General features: G+C 57.8%; 1 protein-coding gene across 1 annotated transcript; it reads left to right on the top strand.

Annotated features, from left to right (window-relative positions):
- Positions 1-2476: 2476 nt before the first annotated feature.
- Positions 2477-13495, top strand: OPN4 (opsin 4). The gene is made up of 10 exons (XM_059172621.1): positions 2477-2605; positions 4022-4167; positions 5634-5767; positions 6095-6298; positions 6812-6983; positions 7434-7598; positions 8553-8660; positions 9559-9739; positions 10887-11030; positions 13002-13495. The coding sequence occupies exons 1-10, from the start codon at positions 2477-2479 to the stop codon at positions 13038-13040; spliced, it is 1422 nt and encodes a 473-aa protein (XP_059028604.1). The 3' UTR covers positions 13041-13495.
- The last annotated feature ends 1158 nt before the right edge of the window (positions 13496-14653 follow it).

Genomic DNA, 14653 nt, shown 5'->3' with positions numbered 1-14653 from the left:
ACGGGGATGGCAACTTGTCATCAGCTCGGGGGACCGGGGGACACAGAGGTCCCCAGAGCCAGAGTCTGGCCTTGAATATCCGCCTGCCCTCGGCTGCTGGACAGGGAGAGGAAGAGATGCCATCCGAGGGAGTGGGCACTAGCCAGGATGGGACCTAGGAGGGGTTGGAGGCCCCCCTCTCTGTTTGTCCCTGTGCTGATTCCTGGGCGGAGCGGGGCACCTGAGACTGTTGACAGGAAGGCCAGGATGGGCCTGGAGAGGCTGGGCCCCACTCTGAGCCAGGCCTGGAGAGAGATCTGACAGGCAAGGCAGAGCAGGGAGCAGAAGTGGGGCTCAGAGGTGGGAATGCAGCTGCATACCTGAGAGGTCTGAGGAGAGTGATGGAAGGTCCAGGGCTCCTCCACTTCAGACCCGTGACTTATAACCAGCCCAGCTTGGGCAGCGGTGTGCCCACGGGGGACAGTTAAACACTGTGTCCTCAGAGGCTGGGGCTGTCCGTGTAGCTCTCCTGACTCAGCCTGGACTGCAGGCTCTGAGCAGAGCAGAAGTTGGGCACAGAGGTGTGGAGCATGACGGTCGTGGGGGGGCCTCCCCTGAAGGATCCCGCAACACAGGATGAGGGGATGGAACATCTCAGTGTCACTTCCAAGGGGGCTGTATGTCAGCCACAGAGAAGGGCAATATAAAAGGATTCAATTCCCTGGGCCTCTGGGAGTTGCTCCGAGGCCTGTGTTGCCCTGGGCATGGCCCCTTCTCTTCTGTCCACCCAACAAACCTTTCTGAGAGCTCCTGGTCCTAGCTCCTGCACTGTGTTCTCTCCTAGTTTTCAGGTTGGAGAGGGAGAGAGGACATTGAATGGGACTTCATGTCAGTTCAGAGCTGTTCCCAGCGGCGATCAGTAGGGAAAGCCTTATATTCAAAAGCCAGCAGCTGGTAAGTCCACACTGGGCATTACAAGAAGAAGCAAAGCCAGGGTCCAGCCTCACCCAGCACCCTAGATGAGCCTCTGTGAGCTAAGACCTGAAATGGAAGGTGTCATGAGTAAGTGTGTCTGAGCCATGAGTTAACGCCTGTTGGGAAGTGCAGCTTCTCTCTCAGAGTGTGGGTGCTCCCACCCGCTGGCCCCAATCTGGGGCTCAAGGGGAGCTGTCCTGGAGCAAGAGATGGTGTGTGTCTCCACTCCAGAGTTCCACAAACCTCTGCACTGTGTCTCAGGACACACTCCAAGGTAGAATGTTCTGGAAGCTGAGGGGACACCTGTGAAGACTGCTCAGCGGCCATTCCCTCCAGCTCTGGGACGCTTCACTTCGTTCCCACTGCCTCTTGCAAGACTGGATGGAGGTGCTGGCCTGGGGACGCCTCCCCCTCTGACGTTCACTCATCTCTGCCAGGCCTGAGTTCCCAGGTCTCTACCAGCTTTGCACTTGGTGGTTTTTAAACATCTTTATGCTTCAGGCCACCTGGGTGGCTCAGTTGGTTAAGCGCCTGCCTTCAGCTCAGGTCATGATTCCAGGGTCCTGGGATCGAGTCCAACGTCAGGCTCCCTGCTCAGCAGGGGCCTGCTTCTCTCTCTCCTCCCCTCTTACTATCTCTGTCTTATATAAATAAAATCTTAAAAAGAAATAAAATCTTTATACTTCAATAAAAAAGTTTATTATCATAAAACAACAAACAAAAAATGCCTTATGCCCCTGGGGCTAACAATACATTATATGTTAATTTAAAAATAAATAAATAAAAATGCCTTATGGTCTGATCTCACCCTGCTTGTGTGATATCATGACACAACCTCTTAGCTTCTTCATCTGTGCAATGGGTGACCAGCCTTGGCTCATAGGGGTGGCTGTGACGATAGGGTGGACTCTTGTGGGCAGAACTGAGGGCCAGGCGTTCCATGGAAAGGGTGAAGCTGCCCTCCCGGACAGCCGTGGGGTTTACTGAGGGCAGCAGAGGCTGTTTCTGATGAGCTCAGGGGAGAAAGAGAGCCTTGTCAGATGGGAAGACAAAGGCTTCTGCCCAGCCCAGTGTCTGGAAGCCCAAGGACAACAGTCTCCCTTGAAATACACACATTCACACTGACACACACTCTCACACTCATGCGCGCGCGCACACACACACACACACACTTTCACACATGGACACCGCCATCATCAGACCTTCTGTGGACAGACACCCAGGGACCTGTATCTGGGGGAGCTCGCATACTGAGCAACTGGGCATGTGCACTCCCAGCTCTGCTACTTAAAGGTGGGGACAGAGCCCGTGGCTGTGAGTCGCCATAGCTGTGACACTCGTTCCTTTGTGCTTCACTGGACACAGCAGTCATCAGCTTCAAGAGTAGCTCCGGGCTGGGTCCACGCAGGACGCGGGTACAGGCGGCCGCAGACCAGGCAGGGGTACAGAGGACGGAGGAAGGTTGGGAGGCTGGGCACAGCTAATATCCTGACGGCTTGAGAAAGGACTACCCTGCCTCAGGATGAACCCTCCTTCAGGGCCCAGAGCCCAGGAGCCCAGTTGTGTGGCCACCCCAGCCTCACCCAGCAGGTGGGACGGCTCCCGGAGCAGCACCTCCAGCCTGGGCCAACCTCTGGCCATCAGTGCCACGGTAAGCCGGGGGCCAGCATGTGCGCACACAGAGCCTTCCCTCTGCCCACCCTGGCTTCCCTGCTGGGAACACCCAGGGGCTTTGCCAGGGAGAGAGAAAAGACCTGAGCTCCTCTCTGGGACCTTGGGCATGTTACTGGACTCCTCTGGGGCTGTCCTCCACAGAGAGGCCAATAGAGGAGAGTATGGGCAAAGTCTGTCCCTGTGGAGAGAGCATCTGAGGAACAGAAAGACCAACCGTAAGGGACAAGGGGCTGGAATGGCCCAGACCTGCCCTTGGTTGCATGCATTCTTTTTTGAGGGTGGTTGGACACCCCACAGAGCCTTCCAGAGAGGAAGGCACACCCAAGGCGTCTGCATTGTCCGCCCAGAGTGACATGGTGGGTACCTTCCTGTGCCTCCATCCTTCTGGCCAGGGCCCCAGGGTCATACCCCATCGAAACCAATGGTAACTGGGGAGGACAGAGGGTACCCTGAGGACCCTGGGATGTGGGCCTACATCCTGGATTGGATGGGAAGGCTCTGTAGCTATAGGAGACGAGACAGAGACTAAATTGCCCTCCTTTCCAGGAAAGGAGCTGGGGCAGAGGGTTCTTTAAAGCCCTCCGTGCTGGACTCAGCAGTGACCCTGGGGGAACCTAAGCTTTCTTTATTATTTTTTACATTTATTTATTTATTTATTTAAGATTTATTTATTTATTGGGGGGAGGGGCAGACAGAGAGGGAAAGAGAATCTCAAGCAGATTCCCCCCACTGAGTGTGAGCCTGACTCGGGGCTCAACCTCACGAACCTGAGATCATGATCTGAGCCAAAATCAACAGTCAGACGCTTAATCGACCTGCCAGCCGGGTGCCCCCAAACTTTCTTTAAAGGGGAATTCTTTTCCTCTGTCTCACGCCAGGTAATAAGGTCAGCACTCCTCAGTTTTACTGTGGGGGAATACAATCTCTTCATTGAGGTTGGTGAGGGGGTGGGGCTCCAGGGGAAAGGGGCTCCGCCACTGCAGAGTCTACAGGACCTGGAAGACCCTTGCTAACCACTTCCAGTGCTTCGGCCAGGGCCCCTACAGGGGAGAGGAAGCACCGAGGGATGGCTCTGCCTTCTCCCTGGAAAGGTAAACTCACTCCAGCTATGTCCCTCCTTGTCAGACATGTGTCACACTGTCTGTCCAGCCTCTAACAGGTGATCCTAGGAGCCTCATGCCTCTGGGCCATGGTTCAGGAGCTCTGGCTTAACTTCAGAGAGAACGGAGATTACTCTCTGGTTCAGCCACTTCCTAGCAGTGTGGGCAAACGGCGGTGCCTCTCTGAGCCTCCGTTTCTCTACCGGCCCTCCTGGGAACCTTAACCCTTCCTTTTCAGGGTTATTTCAGATGATAGGATAATGTGATGCTCTTGTTTTTCTGTCTCTCCACAGGCAGCCGGGGCTCAGGGTGCTGCCTGGGTCCCCTTCCCAACAGTGGATGTTCCAGACCATGCCCACTACACCCTGGGCACAGTAATCCTGCTGGTGGGGCTCACAGGGATGCTGGGCAATCTGATGGTCATCTATACCTTCTGCAGGTGCCTGATTGGTGAGACTAGGGCAAGGGCACTGAAGGCAGCCAGCCATGCAGAGACGGTGCAGGAATGCTGTCGCCAGCTCTGCAGGGTTCTGTTAAGCCTGGGTGGGGACGCTGCCGCCAAGCCTTCCGTGGTCTCAGGACAGGCCTCCATCTTCTAGCTTAGGGAAGGGTCAAAAAAATAGTCCAGGACACACTTTCTGTGTAGGACAAGTGTCTCTATGACTCACATGCCTCTGCCCATTCTGCCATGCTCTCAGCTCACCTCCATGCCACCTGCTCCAGTGGGCATCCTCTCTCTGCCTCGATAAGCAGCCCAACTGGAAACAGGGTACCGAGTCCTCAAGACCTTCAGCAAGAGCCCCTGGTGGGCACCCCAGCTTCTTTCCCCACCTGCTCCATTCTTGGGCTGAATGGCCGAGACAGGCAATTCCCTACTACCTATTAGCTGAACTGACTTTGGGCAAGTCACTCATTCTCTGTGGGTCCATTTTTCTCTCTCTTTTAAAAAATTTATTTATTTAAGAAAGAGAAAGAGAGCATGAGCGGGGGTCAGGGGCTGAGGGAAAAGCAAGCTCTCCGTTGAGCAAGGAGCCCAAGGCAGAACTTGATCCCAGGACCCTGGGATTGTGACTTGAGCTGAATGAAGGTAGATGCTTAACCAACTGAGCCACCTAGGTGTCCCTGTGCGTGCATTTTTCTTATCTGCAAAATGGACTTGTGATTTATTTCAGGGAGTCAGTGTAGGATTATGCAAGTTCAGACTGTGCAGTGCCCATCCAATAAGTGTTTGAATCCTGGCCATGCCACGTACTGAGTCTTGTTACATGGAGCAAACCACCTTGTGGGTGGGAACCTCAGTATTCTCAACTGGAAAAGAGGGAGAGGTAGATGCAAAGATGGATGATTACGGGAGAGGAGTTTATGAAAGTGCCTGGCCTGTGGGGCACACCTGTCCATCCCTCTACCCTGCGCCAACCCTGAACGTGAAGACTGCAGAGATTCTGGCAGAAGGGGAACCAGGAGGGGTCGCTGGGGACAAAAGAGGTGGAAGGAGCTCTTGGGAAGGCACGTCTGAGCATGGAGGAGGAGGCACTTGGGAGAACTGGCTGGGAAAGGTTCAGTGGAATGAGGGGTGTGACCAAGGAGAGAGAGCCGGTCATGCAGAGTGGATCCAGAGGGTGAGAGGAGGGAACAGACGAGTCCTAAAGCCAGCTTCGGCTGCACAGAACTGCAGAGACAGTATCACTCTCCGTATGAGGCAAGAGTTGCTACCTAGGCGGGGGATTCTTAGATCATGCCGTCAGTCCCTAGAGCTGTCTGGCTGGTGGTTGCTGGGCAGCAGGACAGGTCGTGGCCTGTGGCTCGTGCCTGTGTGCGTGTGTGTGTGTGTATGCACGCGTGCATGCATAGTTCGGGGAAGCTCCCCAGCAGAAGCACCTCCTGACAGCTTCCAACCCTTCGCAGGACCAGAGGCCTCAGGACACCCTCCAACATGTTCATTATCAACCTTGCGGTCAGCGACTTTTTCATGTCCTTCACCCAGGCCCCCGTCTTCTTCGTCAGCAGCCTCCATAAGCGGTGGCTCTTTGGGGAGGCAGGTAGACCTTCAGGGTTCCCTTCTGCTGGAGGGAGGAGGCAGGTTGTGGCAGGCGATGCCCACAGTGGAGGCTGGCCTCGGATGAGGAGGTCATTGGCTCTTCCTGGGCAGAGAGTGGGTGGGCACCCTTGACCCTGTGAGTGAGCAAGAGGGAAGACTCAGCTTCTGGGCCAGATGTGGCAAGTAGCCAGGGTGGAGAGGGGCTCAAGGCGGCTTTTCTGGAAAGCTGAAGGCAGGAGCTGAGTATGTGCCATCCCCAGACCCTCCCTCCGCTGGGGTACCTCATGGTCTCCCGCCATGGCCCAAGGTCAGGGAGCTGTGCCCACAGGCTGCGAGTTCTATGCCTTCTGTGGGGCTGTCTTCGGCATCACCTCCATGATTACCCTGATGGCCATCGCTCTGGACCGCTACCTGGTGATCACGCACCCACTGGCCGCCATTGGGGTGGTGTCCAAGAGGCGGGCAGCACTTGTCCTGGTGGGCGTCTGGCTCTATGCCCTGGCCTGGAGTCTGCCACCCTTCTTTGGCTGGAGTAAGTAGACTGGGGGAATTGGGAGAGAGGAGGATAAGCTGGGCGAGGCAAGTTTAAGGGGCAGGTAGATAGACTTGCATTCGTCAGCTAGCAAGAGGGGCCTCGAGGCAGGTGGATACCTCAGGAGGCATGACTAGCAGCAGGGGAAACCGAGGTAGCTCCATCAGCAATCCGAGCATGACCTGGGCTCCCACCCCCAAATACCAGGGGAGACCACTGGTTCCTGGCTGGTGGGAAGTGACAGGGGCTTCCGATGCTGAGGCAGGCCTTGGAGTGTGGGCTTGAGCAGATGGGAAGGTTAGCAGCCAGGCACCCACCTTCTGTGGCAGGCCACAAACCTGGCCAAAATTTGGAAGAGTAAGACGGGGTCGGGAGGGGGGGGCTACGATCGGGTCTCTGTTCCAGCCTGGTAAAAATGTTCCGGGAGCCTGGACCCCACATCCAAAGCCCCTGCTGGATGAGGAGCCTGAAGCAGGCTGCCCCGAAGGCTGAGCATCGACTCCTGACTCTCAGGCGCCTACGTACCAGAGGGGCTGCTGACCTCCTGCTCCTGGGACTACATGAGCTTCACGCCTTCAGTCCGAGCCTACACCATGCTGCTCTTCTGCTTCGTGTTCTTCCTCCCCCTGCTGGTCATCATCTACTGCTACATCTTCATCTTCAGGGCCATCCGGGAGACAGGCCGGTAAGAGCTGGGATTGGAGGAGGGGCTAGATGGGAGGGTGGCCACGCCCCTCAGCCTGAAGACCCGACCCTGTCCCCAGCCTCATGCTGCGCCCTCCCCTCCCCAGGAGATTCCCAGCTCCAGATGGGCAAAGACAAGCTGAGCCCATGTGCTTAGAGGGTGAGGTGCCCAGAGATCAGCACAACCTGGGCGCCTAGAGAAGTCTCAAGAGACAGGGGCTTCTGAGGAGGGGCCTTTAGGCTTAATCGGGAGGTCTGCGGGTAGGGAAGACCCCACAGCGGAACCACAGGGTGGTGCTTTGGCTGAATGTAATAGAGAACTTTCTGAGAGTCAGGGCTCCCTGCGCTGGAGAGAATGGCCAGGTCCAGGGAGCCTCCCCGACAGCATCCATGACCGCAGCCTTCGCTGCCACCAGAGCGGGGTCAGACTTGGACTTTGCACCTGTGCTAGGGCTCTCCAGACTTTCAGGGCCTGTGAGGGCGGTGTCAGGTCCCCACGACAACGGCAGCGGCTGCAGAGAGAGTGGAAAATGGCTAAGATTGAGCTGCTGGTCATCCTTCTCTTTGTGCTCTCTTGGGCCCCCTACTCCACTGTGGCCCTGACGGCCTTTGCTGGGTGAGCAGTGCCCAAGGGGCTGGGACAGGGGCTGGAGGGGGTGGGAGAACAATAAGGGGACCCTGGCGTGGCCTGTCCCTCCCCAGCCCAAGTCCAAGCCCAAGCCAGCCATTTTCACACCCAAAGTCCTGCCTCACAGCCATTCACTCATTCTCTCTGAGGTTGTGGTAGAGGCAGCGAGGTTCCCCGAGGGAGATGGCCCCGCCATGTCCTGGAGGCACTGGGACATACGCTGGGGGAGCTCTCAGTCATGGTGGGTTTGATCTGAGGGCCCATAGGGGCTCCCAGTTCCTACCAGATCCCACGGGAACACAAGATTCTCCCTGAGATCCTGGTTCCCTCTTCACCTGGGCTGTGGGCACACGGCCTGGGGTGCCGCTCACTTCCTGCCTGCCAGTTCTTCGTCGCTAGTCTGGGGACTTGATGTCTGCAGCAGCGAGGACATAGGCCAGACTTCAGAAGCACTTCGAGACAGTGAGAGTTGTTCATCCTGGGAAGTGTCTGGGTCTGAGACCTGCTTGTGCAGGAAGGGCCTGGTCCCTGGTAAGACTGTCATGTGAAGTCCCTCCAAGACAGCCAGGGAGCAGTGGGTCTCAGGGTTGTGGGGGGTGGAGGAGGAGCTGGCCAGAGGCCCAGAGGTCCTCGGGGTGGGGAGGGCTTCCTGCCTGCAGCACGGGCTCCGGGCTATCATGGGACTGGGCAGAACCCCCCCAGCCTGCCTTATCTTCCTCCAGCAACCCTCCCTCATGGGCTCCCCAGGTTTCCACTCACTTCAGAATTCTCCCTGCATTTCGGTCCCTCTCATGAGGCTGGCTTGGCGGTGCTAGTTTGGGCCAGGCTGGGCTGTAGCCCACAGGGCCTGGCCCAGGGGAAGCAGGTTCCTGAGAGGGCAGGTGGGCTGTGGAGTCTCTGGGAGGGCCAGCTAGCAGGGGAACCATGGCTTCTCTGTCCTAGGTACGCCCATGTCCTGACGCCCTACATGAACACAGTGCCTGCTGTCATCGCCAAGGCCTCTGCCATCCACAACCCCATCATCTATGCCATCACCCACCCCAAGTACAGGTGCAGCCCTCCTCCAGGACCCAGCCCCGGGTCTCCAGGCCATGGAGGGCCTGAAGCCATGAATGGGAGCAGAGGCTGGCCATCTTTTCTGTCTCTCCTATATGCACTGGGTGGGGGCCTCTAGCAGCTGGGAGCAGCCAATGACATGGATGGGGTCTGGAGCTGGTATGACCCCCTCGGCTGCTCCAGTTTCCCGGGGGGATCAGCTTGGAGGGACATCAGAGCTCCTTGGACAGTGTCCAGTTCTGCCTATGGGATTTGGGGAGCCAAGGCCAAAAGGCAGCCGGGATGGCCAATCAGCAGTGATCCCTACAAAGAAAAGCCCCCAGACAGCAATGTCCTGGAGAGACCACAGCAGGGAGAGATTCAAGGGCCCTGGTGGAGGCCCAGGCGTGGTTCTGGCCCAGAGTGCTCTCTGCTGATGGGATTCCCAGCACAGCCGGCCTCGCCTGCGAGGGGCCCTTCAGTGCCTCCTTCTGCCTGGTGGGGTCAGTAACTTGCCACCATGCTGAGGCCAGCTTCAGGCTCAGAGGCTCCTTGGGGAATGTCCCTGGTCCTCACTGGGAGAGATGCAGCCTGGGCCAAACCCTTGAGAGCTGAGACCAAGCACCTTACCGAACCTGCTACCCTGTGTCTGTCTGTCCATCCTCAAGGCTATGAGCCTGTCGGTCTCTTTCAACCCAGCATCTGTCTGGCCTTCCTCATCACCTCTTGTGACTGCCAGTGTCTTTTTGTCCGTTCCCATCACTCCAGCATTTGTCCTCATAACCCCAGTGTCTGAACCACCCATTTCCCACATTCTGTCCACTCCCATTAGCCCCATAGCAGTCTGTCCATCCACCCCCATCTCCTGGTGTCTGCCTGTTCATCCCCCTAACCAGATGTGCTGTTCCTGCAGAATGGCCATTGCCCAGCACCTGCCCTGCCTGGGAGTGCTGCTCGGTGTGTCAGGCCAGCGTACTGGCCCCTTCGCCAGCTACCGCTCCACGCACCGCTCCACACTGAGCAGCCAGGCCTCAGACCTCAGCTGGATCTCCGGACAGAGGCGCCATGCATCCCTGGGCTCAGAGAGCGAGGTGGTAAGGATGCGGTGGTCTCCTGAGGCTGGCACCTTGCCCTCCTCTCCTCTACCAGGCCAGCCTCAGTCTTCTGAGAACCAAGGACCCTGGGACACTGGCAGGAAGAGCCCTCCATGACTGCCCCAGGGCCTTCCCTTGCCCCATCCCCTGTGACAGGCAGGGGCCCTGGGGCCAGAGAGGCAATGGTTTGGCCCAAGGTCACCCAGTAGCAGGGCCAGGACTGACGCATCTTCCAATGCCAGGCCATCTCTCTTCCATGCTGGCAGTATTCCAGAAGCTGAGAGCCGTGAAAAGACAGGCATTTCTGGCCGTAGATGGGCCTCCTGAGACCCAGGCAGGAGCTAGCTCAGGGTCCTTTGTTCTTAGCCTTAAGCCCCCTCCTCCTGGGAGCCTTGAGGAGTCCACAGGATACAACAGAAGGAGTTCTGGCCCAGGAGTCTGAGGACCTGGAGTCACGCCTCAGTTCTACTAGAGCCTCACTGTGTGACCTCGGGCAGGTCACTCACCCCCTCTGAGCCTCTGTGTTCTTCTCTAAAAGGGAAAACAGTTGTGTCTACATCCAAGACTGGCTAGGGTGCCCACGGGTGGGTGCTGACTCCACAGCTGTGATAGCCCTGGGAACTACCAGCCTGCCAGCCCCTCTTTGGGGCCCGGGGCTGGGATGCCCCCTAATGTCCCCAGGAGAGCTCTCTGTGCTGTGACCTCTTGTCCTCACTCACACCTGGGCTCCTCCATCATTGTACTACAGGGCCCATGGTTGGCTTCGCCCAGAATCTCCACTGACCTCTTCCCACTGCTTCCATCCCTGGAGAGCCTCGGTTGAGGGGCTAAGGGGGGAGATGTCAGAGGTCCCTTCCCTGACCCACATAGTGAATGATATCAAAGGAGTGAATGCTATCTGTCAACAAAGGTCTGGACCCTCGTAAAGACGGACCATCCTACATGCTTAAGAAGGCCCACACTCACACACCTGGCACAGGCACTCACAGATGGCAGATTTTGTGACCAGCAAGCCTCCAGGGCTGTGGACCTCCCTGTAGTGAATACCTATGCAGAGGATGGAGACAGTCTTGGCTGGGGATGAGGGCAGGAGCGGGGCTTAGGGAAGGTTCCCCTCCCTTCACTATAACTGACCCACCTTTCCCAGGGCTGGATGGACACAGAGGCAGCAGCCATGTGGGAGGCTGCCCAGCAAGTGAACGTACGCTTCCCCTGCAGTCAGGGCCTGGAGGACATGGAAACCAAGGCCCCTCTCAGGCCCGGGGGGCAGGAAGCGGAGACTTCTGAGAAGGTGATTGGGCTGGGCCCCTGCCAGTCCATATAGGGGTGGGGACAAGGGGCAAGTAGCCTAGGGAGTGGCCCCAAAAGGGGAGCTATTCTTGTGGGCAGGTCCAGTGCCCTCTAGGAATCACTCCTTCCCCACCCAGATGTCCCCTTTCCTGTTTGGGGTGCATGGGGCTCTGTGGGACTCCACGATGTTCTGAGCAGGCCTGAGTGAGTCTGGACTGCACCTGAGAGTGTCTGTGGGATGGTGGGACCCTGATTTTGTACATCCATGGCCAGCAGCAGGGGCCTTGTGGTGCTGTGGGAAATGTGCAGCATGTGTAACTGTATACAGCCAGACAGAATGTGTGTGCACAGTGAAGTGTAACTTCTGCCTGTGTGTGACCATGTGCCCTGCACATGTTCTCTGTCACTGTGACACCGCAGGGCACAGAACCAAGTGTCTCAACAGGTCTGCTCTAAGCTGCCTGTGACGAAGGGTGGCTGGTGTGTACCTCTCTGCGTGATCGGAGGCTGGACTTACCTGGCGGGGGGGTTGCTGCGAGCTGTGTATGTGCTCACAGTGAATGCCCTGAGATTAGGATGTCACCCAGAATACTTGTGGCTATTAAAAGAAGGCCAGCTGTCAGCCCAAGTGCCTATGGAACGGAATGTCGATGGTGATTAGAGAAGGCCATATTCTGGAACGCTGGAAATGCCATGTGTACAGGCCTCGAGGCTACCCTTCCCCCTCCCCCCTCAGCAGACAGCTCCCCACCCAGCCCCTCCATTCACACCCGTACAGCACCCCCCAGCTCCTGGGCTCTCTTGGGCTTCCCCACGAGCCCAAGACCATGTCCTGCCTTACTTCCCCAAGGCTATTCCCTCGGCATCCCAGACAGGGGGACACCTGGGCTTCTCCCTCCAACTGTGGAGCCCCTGCCTCTCCCGGGAAACACCGGCTCCGACCTCAGGAAGGACTCACTCCCCAGTCCTGGGCCTGGGCACTGTGCACGGCCACAGAGGCCAGGACAGAGATGGGATTTGGGGGCAGTGCATGGTGAAAGACAGTGTGCCGTCCTGGAGGGAATACTGGACTGGACTATGGCACAGGGTGGAGAGGGACAGCACATCAGCAGTCACCTAACACGTGTGATAAGCACTGCCATCACACAGAGTGCTGAGAGAAGAGGCAAATCCCCTAGAGCTCCCCAGGGAAGGTGGAGGTGAAGCAAGGATTGCCAGGCAGTGAGGGGGTCATGCTGAGTCGTCCAGGCAGAGGGGACACCCTGTGTGAATGCAGCACGGGGGGTCTGGGGGGTGGAGCTTGGGGTGTCTGGGAACACAATGTTGCTCTGTGACCAGGGAACAGCCAAAGGGACTCAGGAGCTGGTGGTGGGGACAGAAGAGAAGAAAAGAAGGGCAGGAGGTGGTCAGAACTGTGGGAGGCCCAATCAGGTGTTTAGCCCTGAGCCGGGGGAGCAGGGAGCTCTCGGAGGGAGGACTGAGCTGGGGCCCCCGCGGTGGCTCGGTCAGCCTCGCGGGGTGGTAGGGCTTCTCTGCAGTGGCTGGGGAAGCAGAGGTTGAAAGGGATGAGGCGGCAGGGAAAAGCCCAGAGGAAGCTGATGCTGTAGGATGGGCAAGAAATGGGCATTGAAGGCAGCAGAGAGAGAGGGAATGCTGGAGCCCCAGGAGGAGTGGAGGAAGTGGAGGCAAGGGGAGCTGAGTCCTGCCCTACTGCAGGAGTCAGAGAGCTTGGGAGACATCCCAGGGGGACGTCCTATCAGTGGCCTTAGGCATGGCCCTCCATCCTCCAGGCCATATGGCCTGTGGTCTCGGGGAAGGACCATCCCCCAGTCAGGACACCACCTAGCTCCTCTAGGCAACCTCCTTTCATGACTCTTCACCGCTCGGTGACCCTATGCGTGGTGGCTCATTGGGAAACTGCTCCCAGGGGGACACGCTGTGGGCTAAACAAATGTGTGCTGTTTGCTTTCAGACCAAGGGGCTGCTCCCCAGCCCGAACCCCAGGATGTAGGGTGCCCATTGGCTCCCCTTTTCTTCTGGGACACATCCAGCCCCTTCACCTCCCCCTCATACACACAGACCCAGGATTACCCCCAGGAGCCTGCGGGCTTTGAAGTGGCCCTGTCACCTGTGCCGTGCTGGATTCACGGCCCCAACACCACCAAACTCCTGCCCTGCCAAGTGCTCTCATCTCAACAGCCGGTACCCCAGGCTCAGCCTGAAGTGCGGGAGCCCAGGCCCTCCTGCTTCCCGCAGTCGTCCGCCTCTCCTCAAATGCTGTGTGCTGTGATTGTCCAGGCAATGACAATGGCGACAGCTCCGTGGGACACGCTGGCTAACTGTGAGCTGCCTCTGCACCCAGGCTGGGCCTTTCACTGACACGGGCAGGCCAGCTTGGCATCCCTGCAGCCCACCTTGGAAGCCAAGCACAGACCTTCCTGCACAGGAAACCATCATTTGCCTGTCTGCCCCGCACCTGCTTCCTGAGTGCTCTGTCTGCCATGGCCCACACTCTCCTATAGGGACATGTCTGCATGCACCATGCACAGGCGTGTGTACTCTGTACCTGTGGTTTGTCTGAGTCCATCCCGGGGCCCTATGGCTCTGACAGTGTATAGGAAAATAAAAAGCACAGAAGTTCCCTCAGATAAGCATGGTCTTTACCTATGAGTGTGGTGGTGAAGGAGAGAGCCAGGGCCTGACCTCTGATGCCCACAGTGGCCTCTCTTTCTCCCCTCCCTCTGTCCCCCAGCTGGCCTCTCTCACTCCTGAAGCCTCCCTCTCAAACTTCGAGGGGCAGGGTGGAGGAGGGACAGACATTGGGCTTGCCCCTGTCCCCACTCCCCAATAGGCTGCTGTTTTCAGGAAACACTTCATGCCCATCCTCTGGGGGGCCAGCTGCTTTCTGGCTGGCTTCTGGTCTCCAAGGGGAGGCAGATGGAAGGAGGCTGGCCTTTCCCTTTAAGAGCATCCTATACCCGCCTCCCCCATCCAAGAGGCAGCATCAGGCAGTGTGGGTGCCAGAGTCCAGAGAGAGAGAGCAGGCAGCTCCAGGTACTGCCTAGCCCGGGGCTTCCCCTCCCTCTGCGGGATCTGCTCCTCTCTCTTCCCACATTGACCATATTTGCTGTCGGGCCCTCTCCAGCTTGGCAGGACAGACCCCTCCCAGGAAAGGGGGTAAAACCGGAGGTTGGGAGGGATGGGGGGTGTAGGGGTGGGGCAGGGGCTAGTATAGAGGAGGGTGGGGTGCTGGCCATGAGTGGCCGGCTTTCTGGGCCAGGCCCGGGCAGCAGGGACAGACTGGGCTGTGTGAAACACAGAAGAGGCAGTAGAGTGGGTGAAAGTATACAGGTCCCTCCCTGACTTCTTTCTCTGGATTTCTGTGTGAACTTAGGCAAGTTACCAAACGCTCCGGTGATGGGGGGTTCCTACCGTGCATGCTGTATGGGCAGGCCTACGGTATTAGGTAGGAGTCCTGGCAGCTGGGAAATTACTCACACCAGGGCCTGCACTGAGTCCTCAGGGCCCAGCTTAGGCTAGAGCCTTCCCAGAGGGCTAAAGAGCAGCTTCCATGAGCCTCAGTTTCCCCAGCCAGAGTCAGGATGGCCTTGATGTGTATCTCCA

The sequence above is a fragment of the Mustela lutreola genome, chromosome 4 (genome assembly GCF_030435805.1).
Source record: "Mustela lutreola isolate mMusLut2 chromosome 4, mMusLut2.pri, whole genome shotgun sequence".
NCBI classification, from domain to species: domain Eukaryota; kingdom Metazoa; phylum Chordata; class Mammalia; order Carnivora; family Mustelidae; genus Mustela; species Mustela lutreola.
Note: the sequence above shows the minus strand (reverse complement) of the source record. Positions and strands in the feature narration are given on the sequence as shown.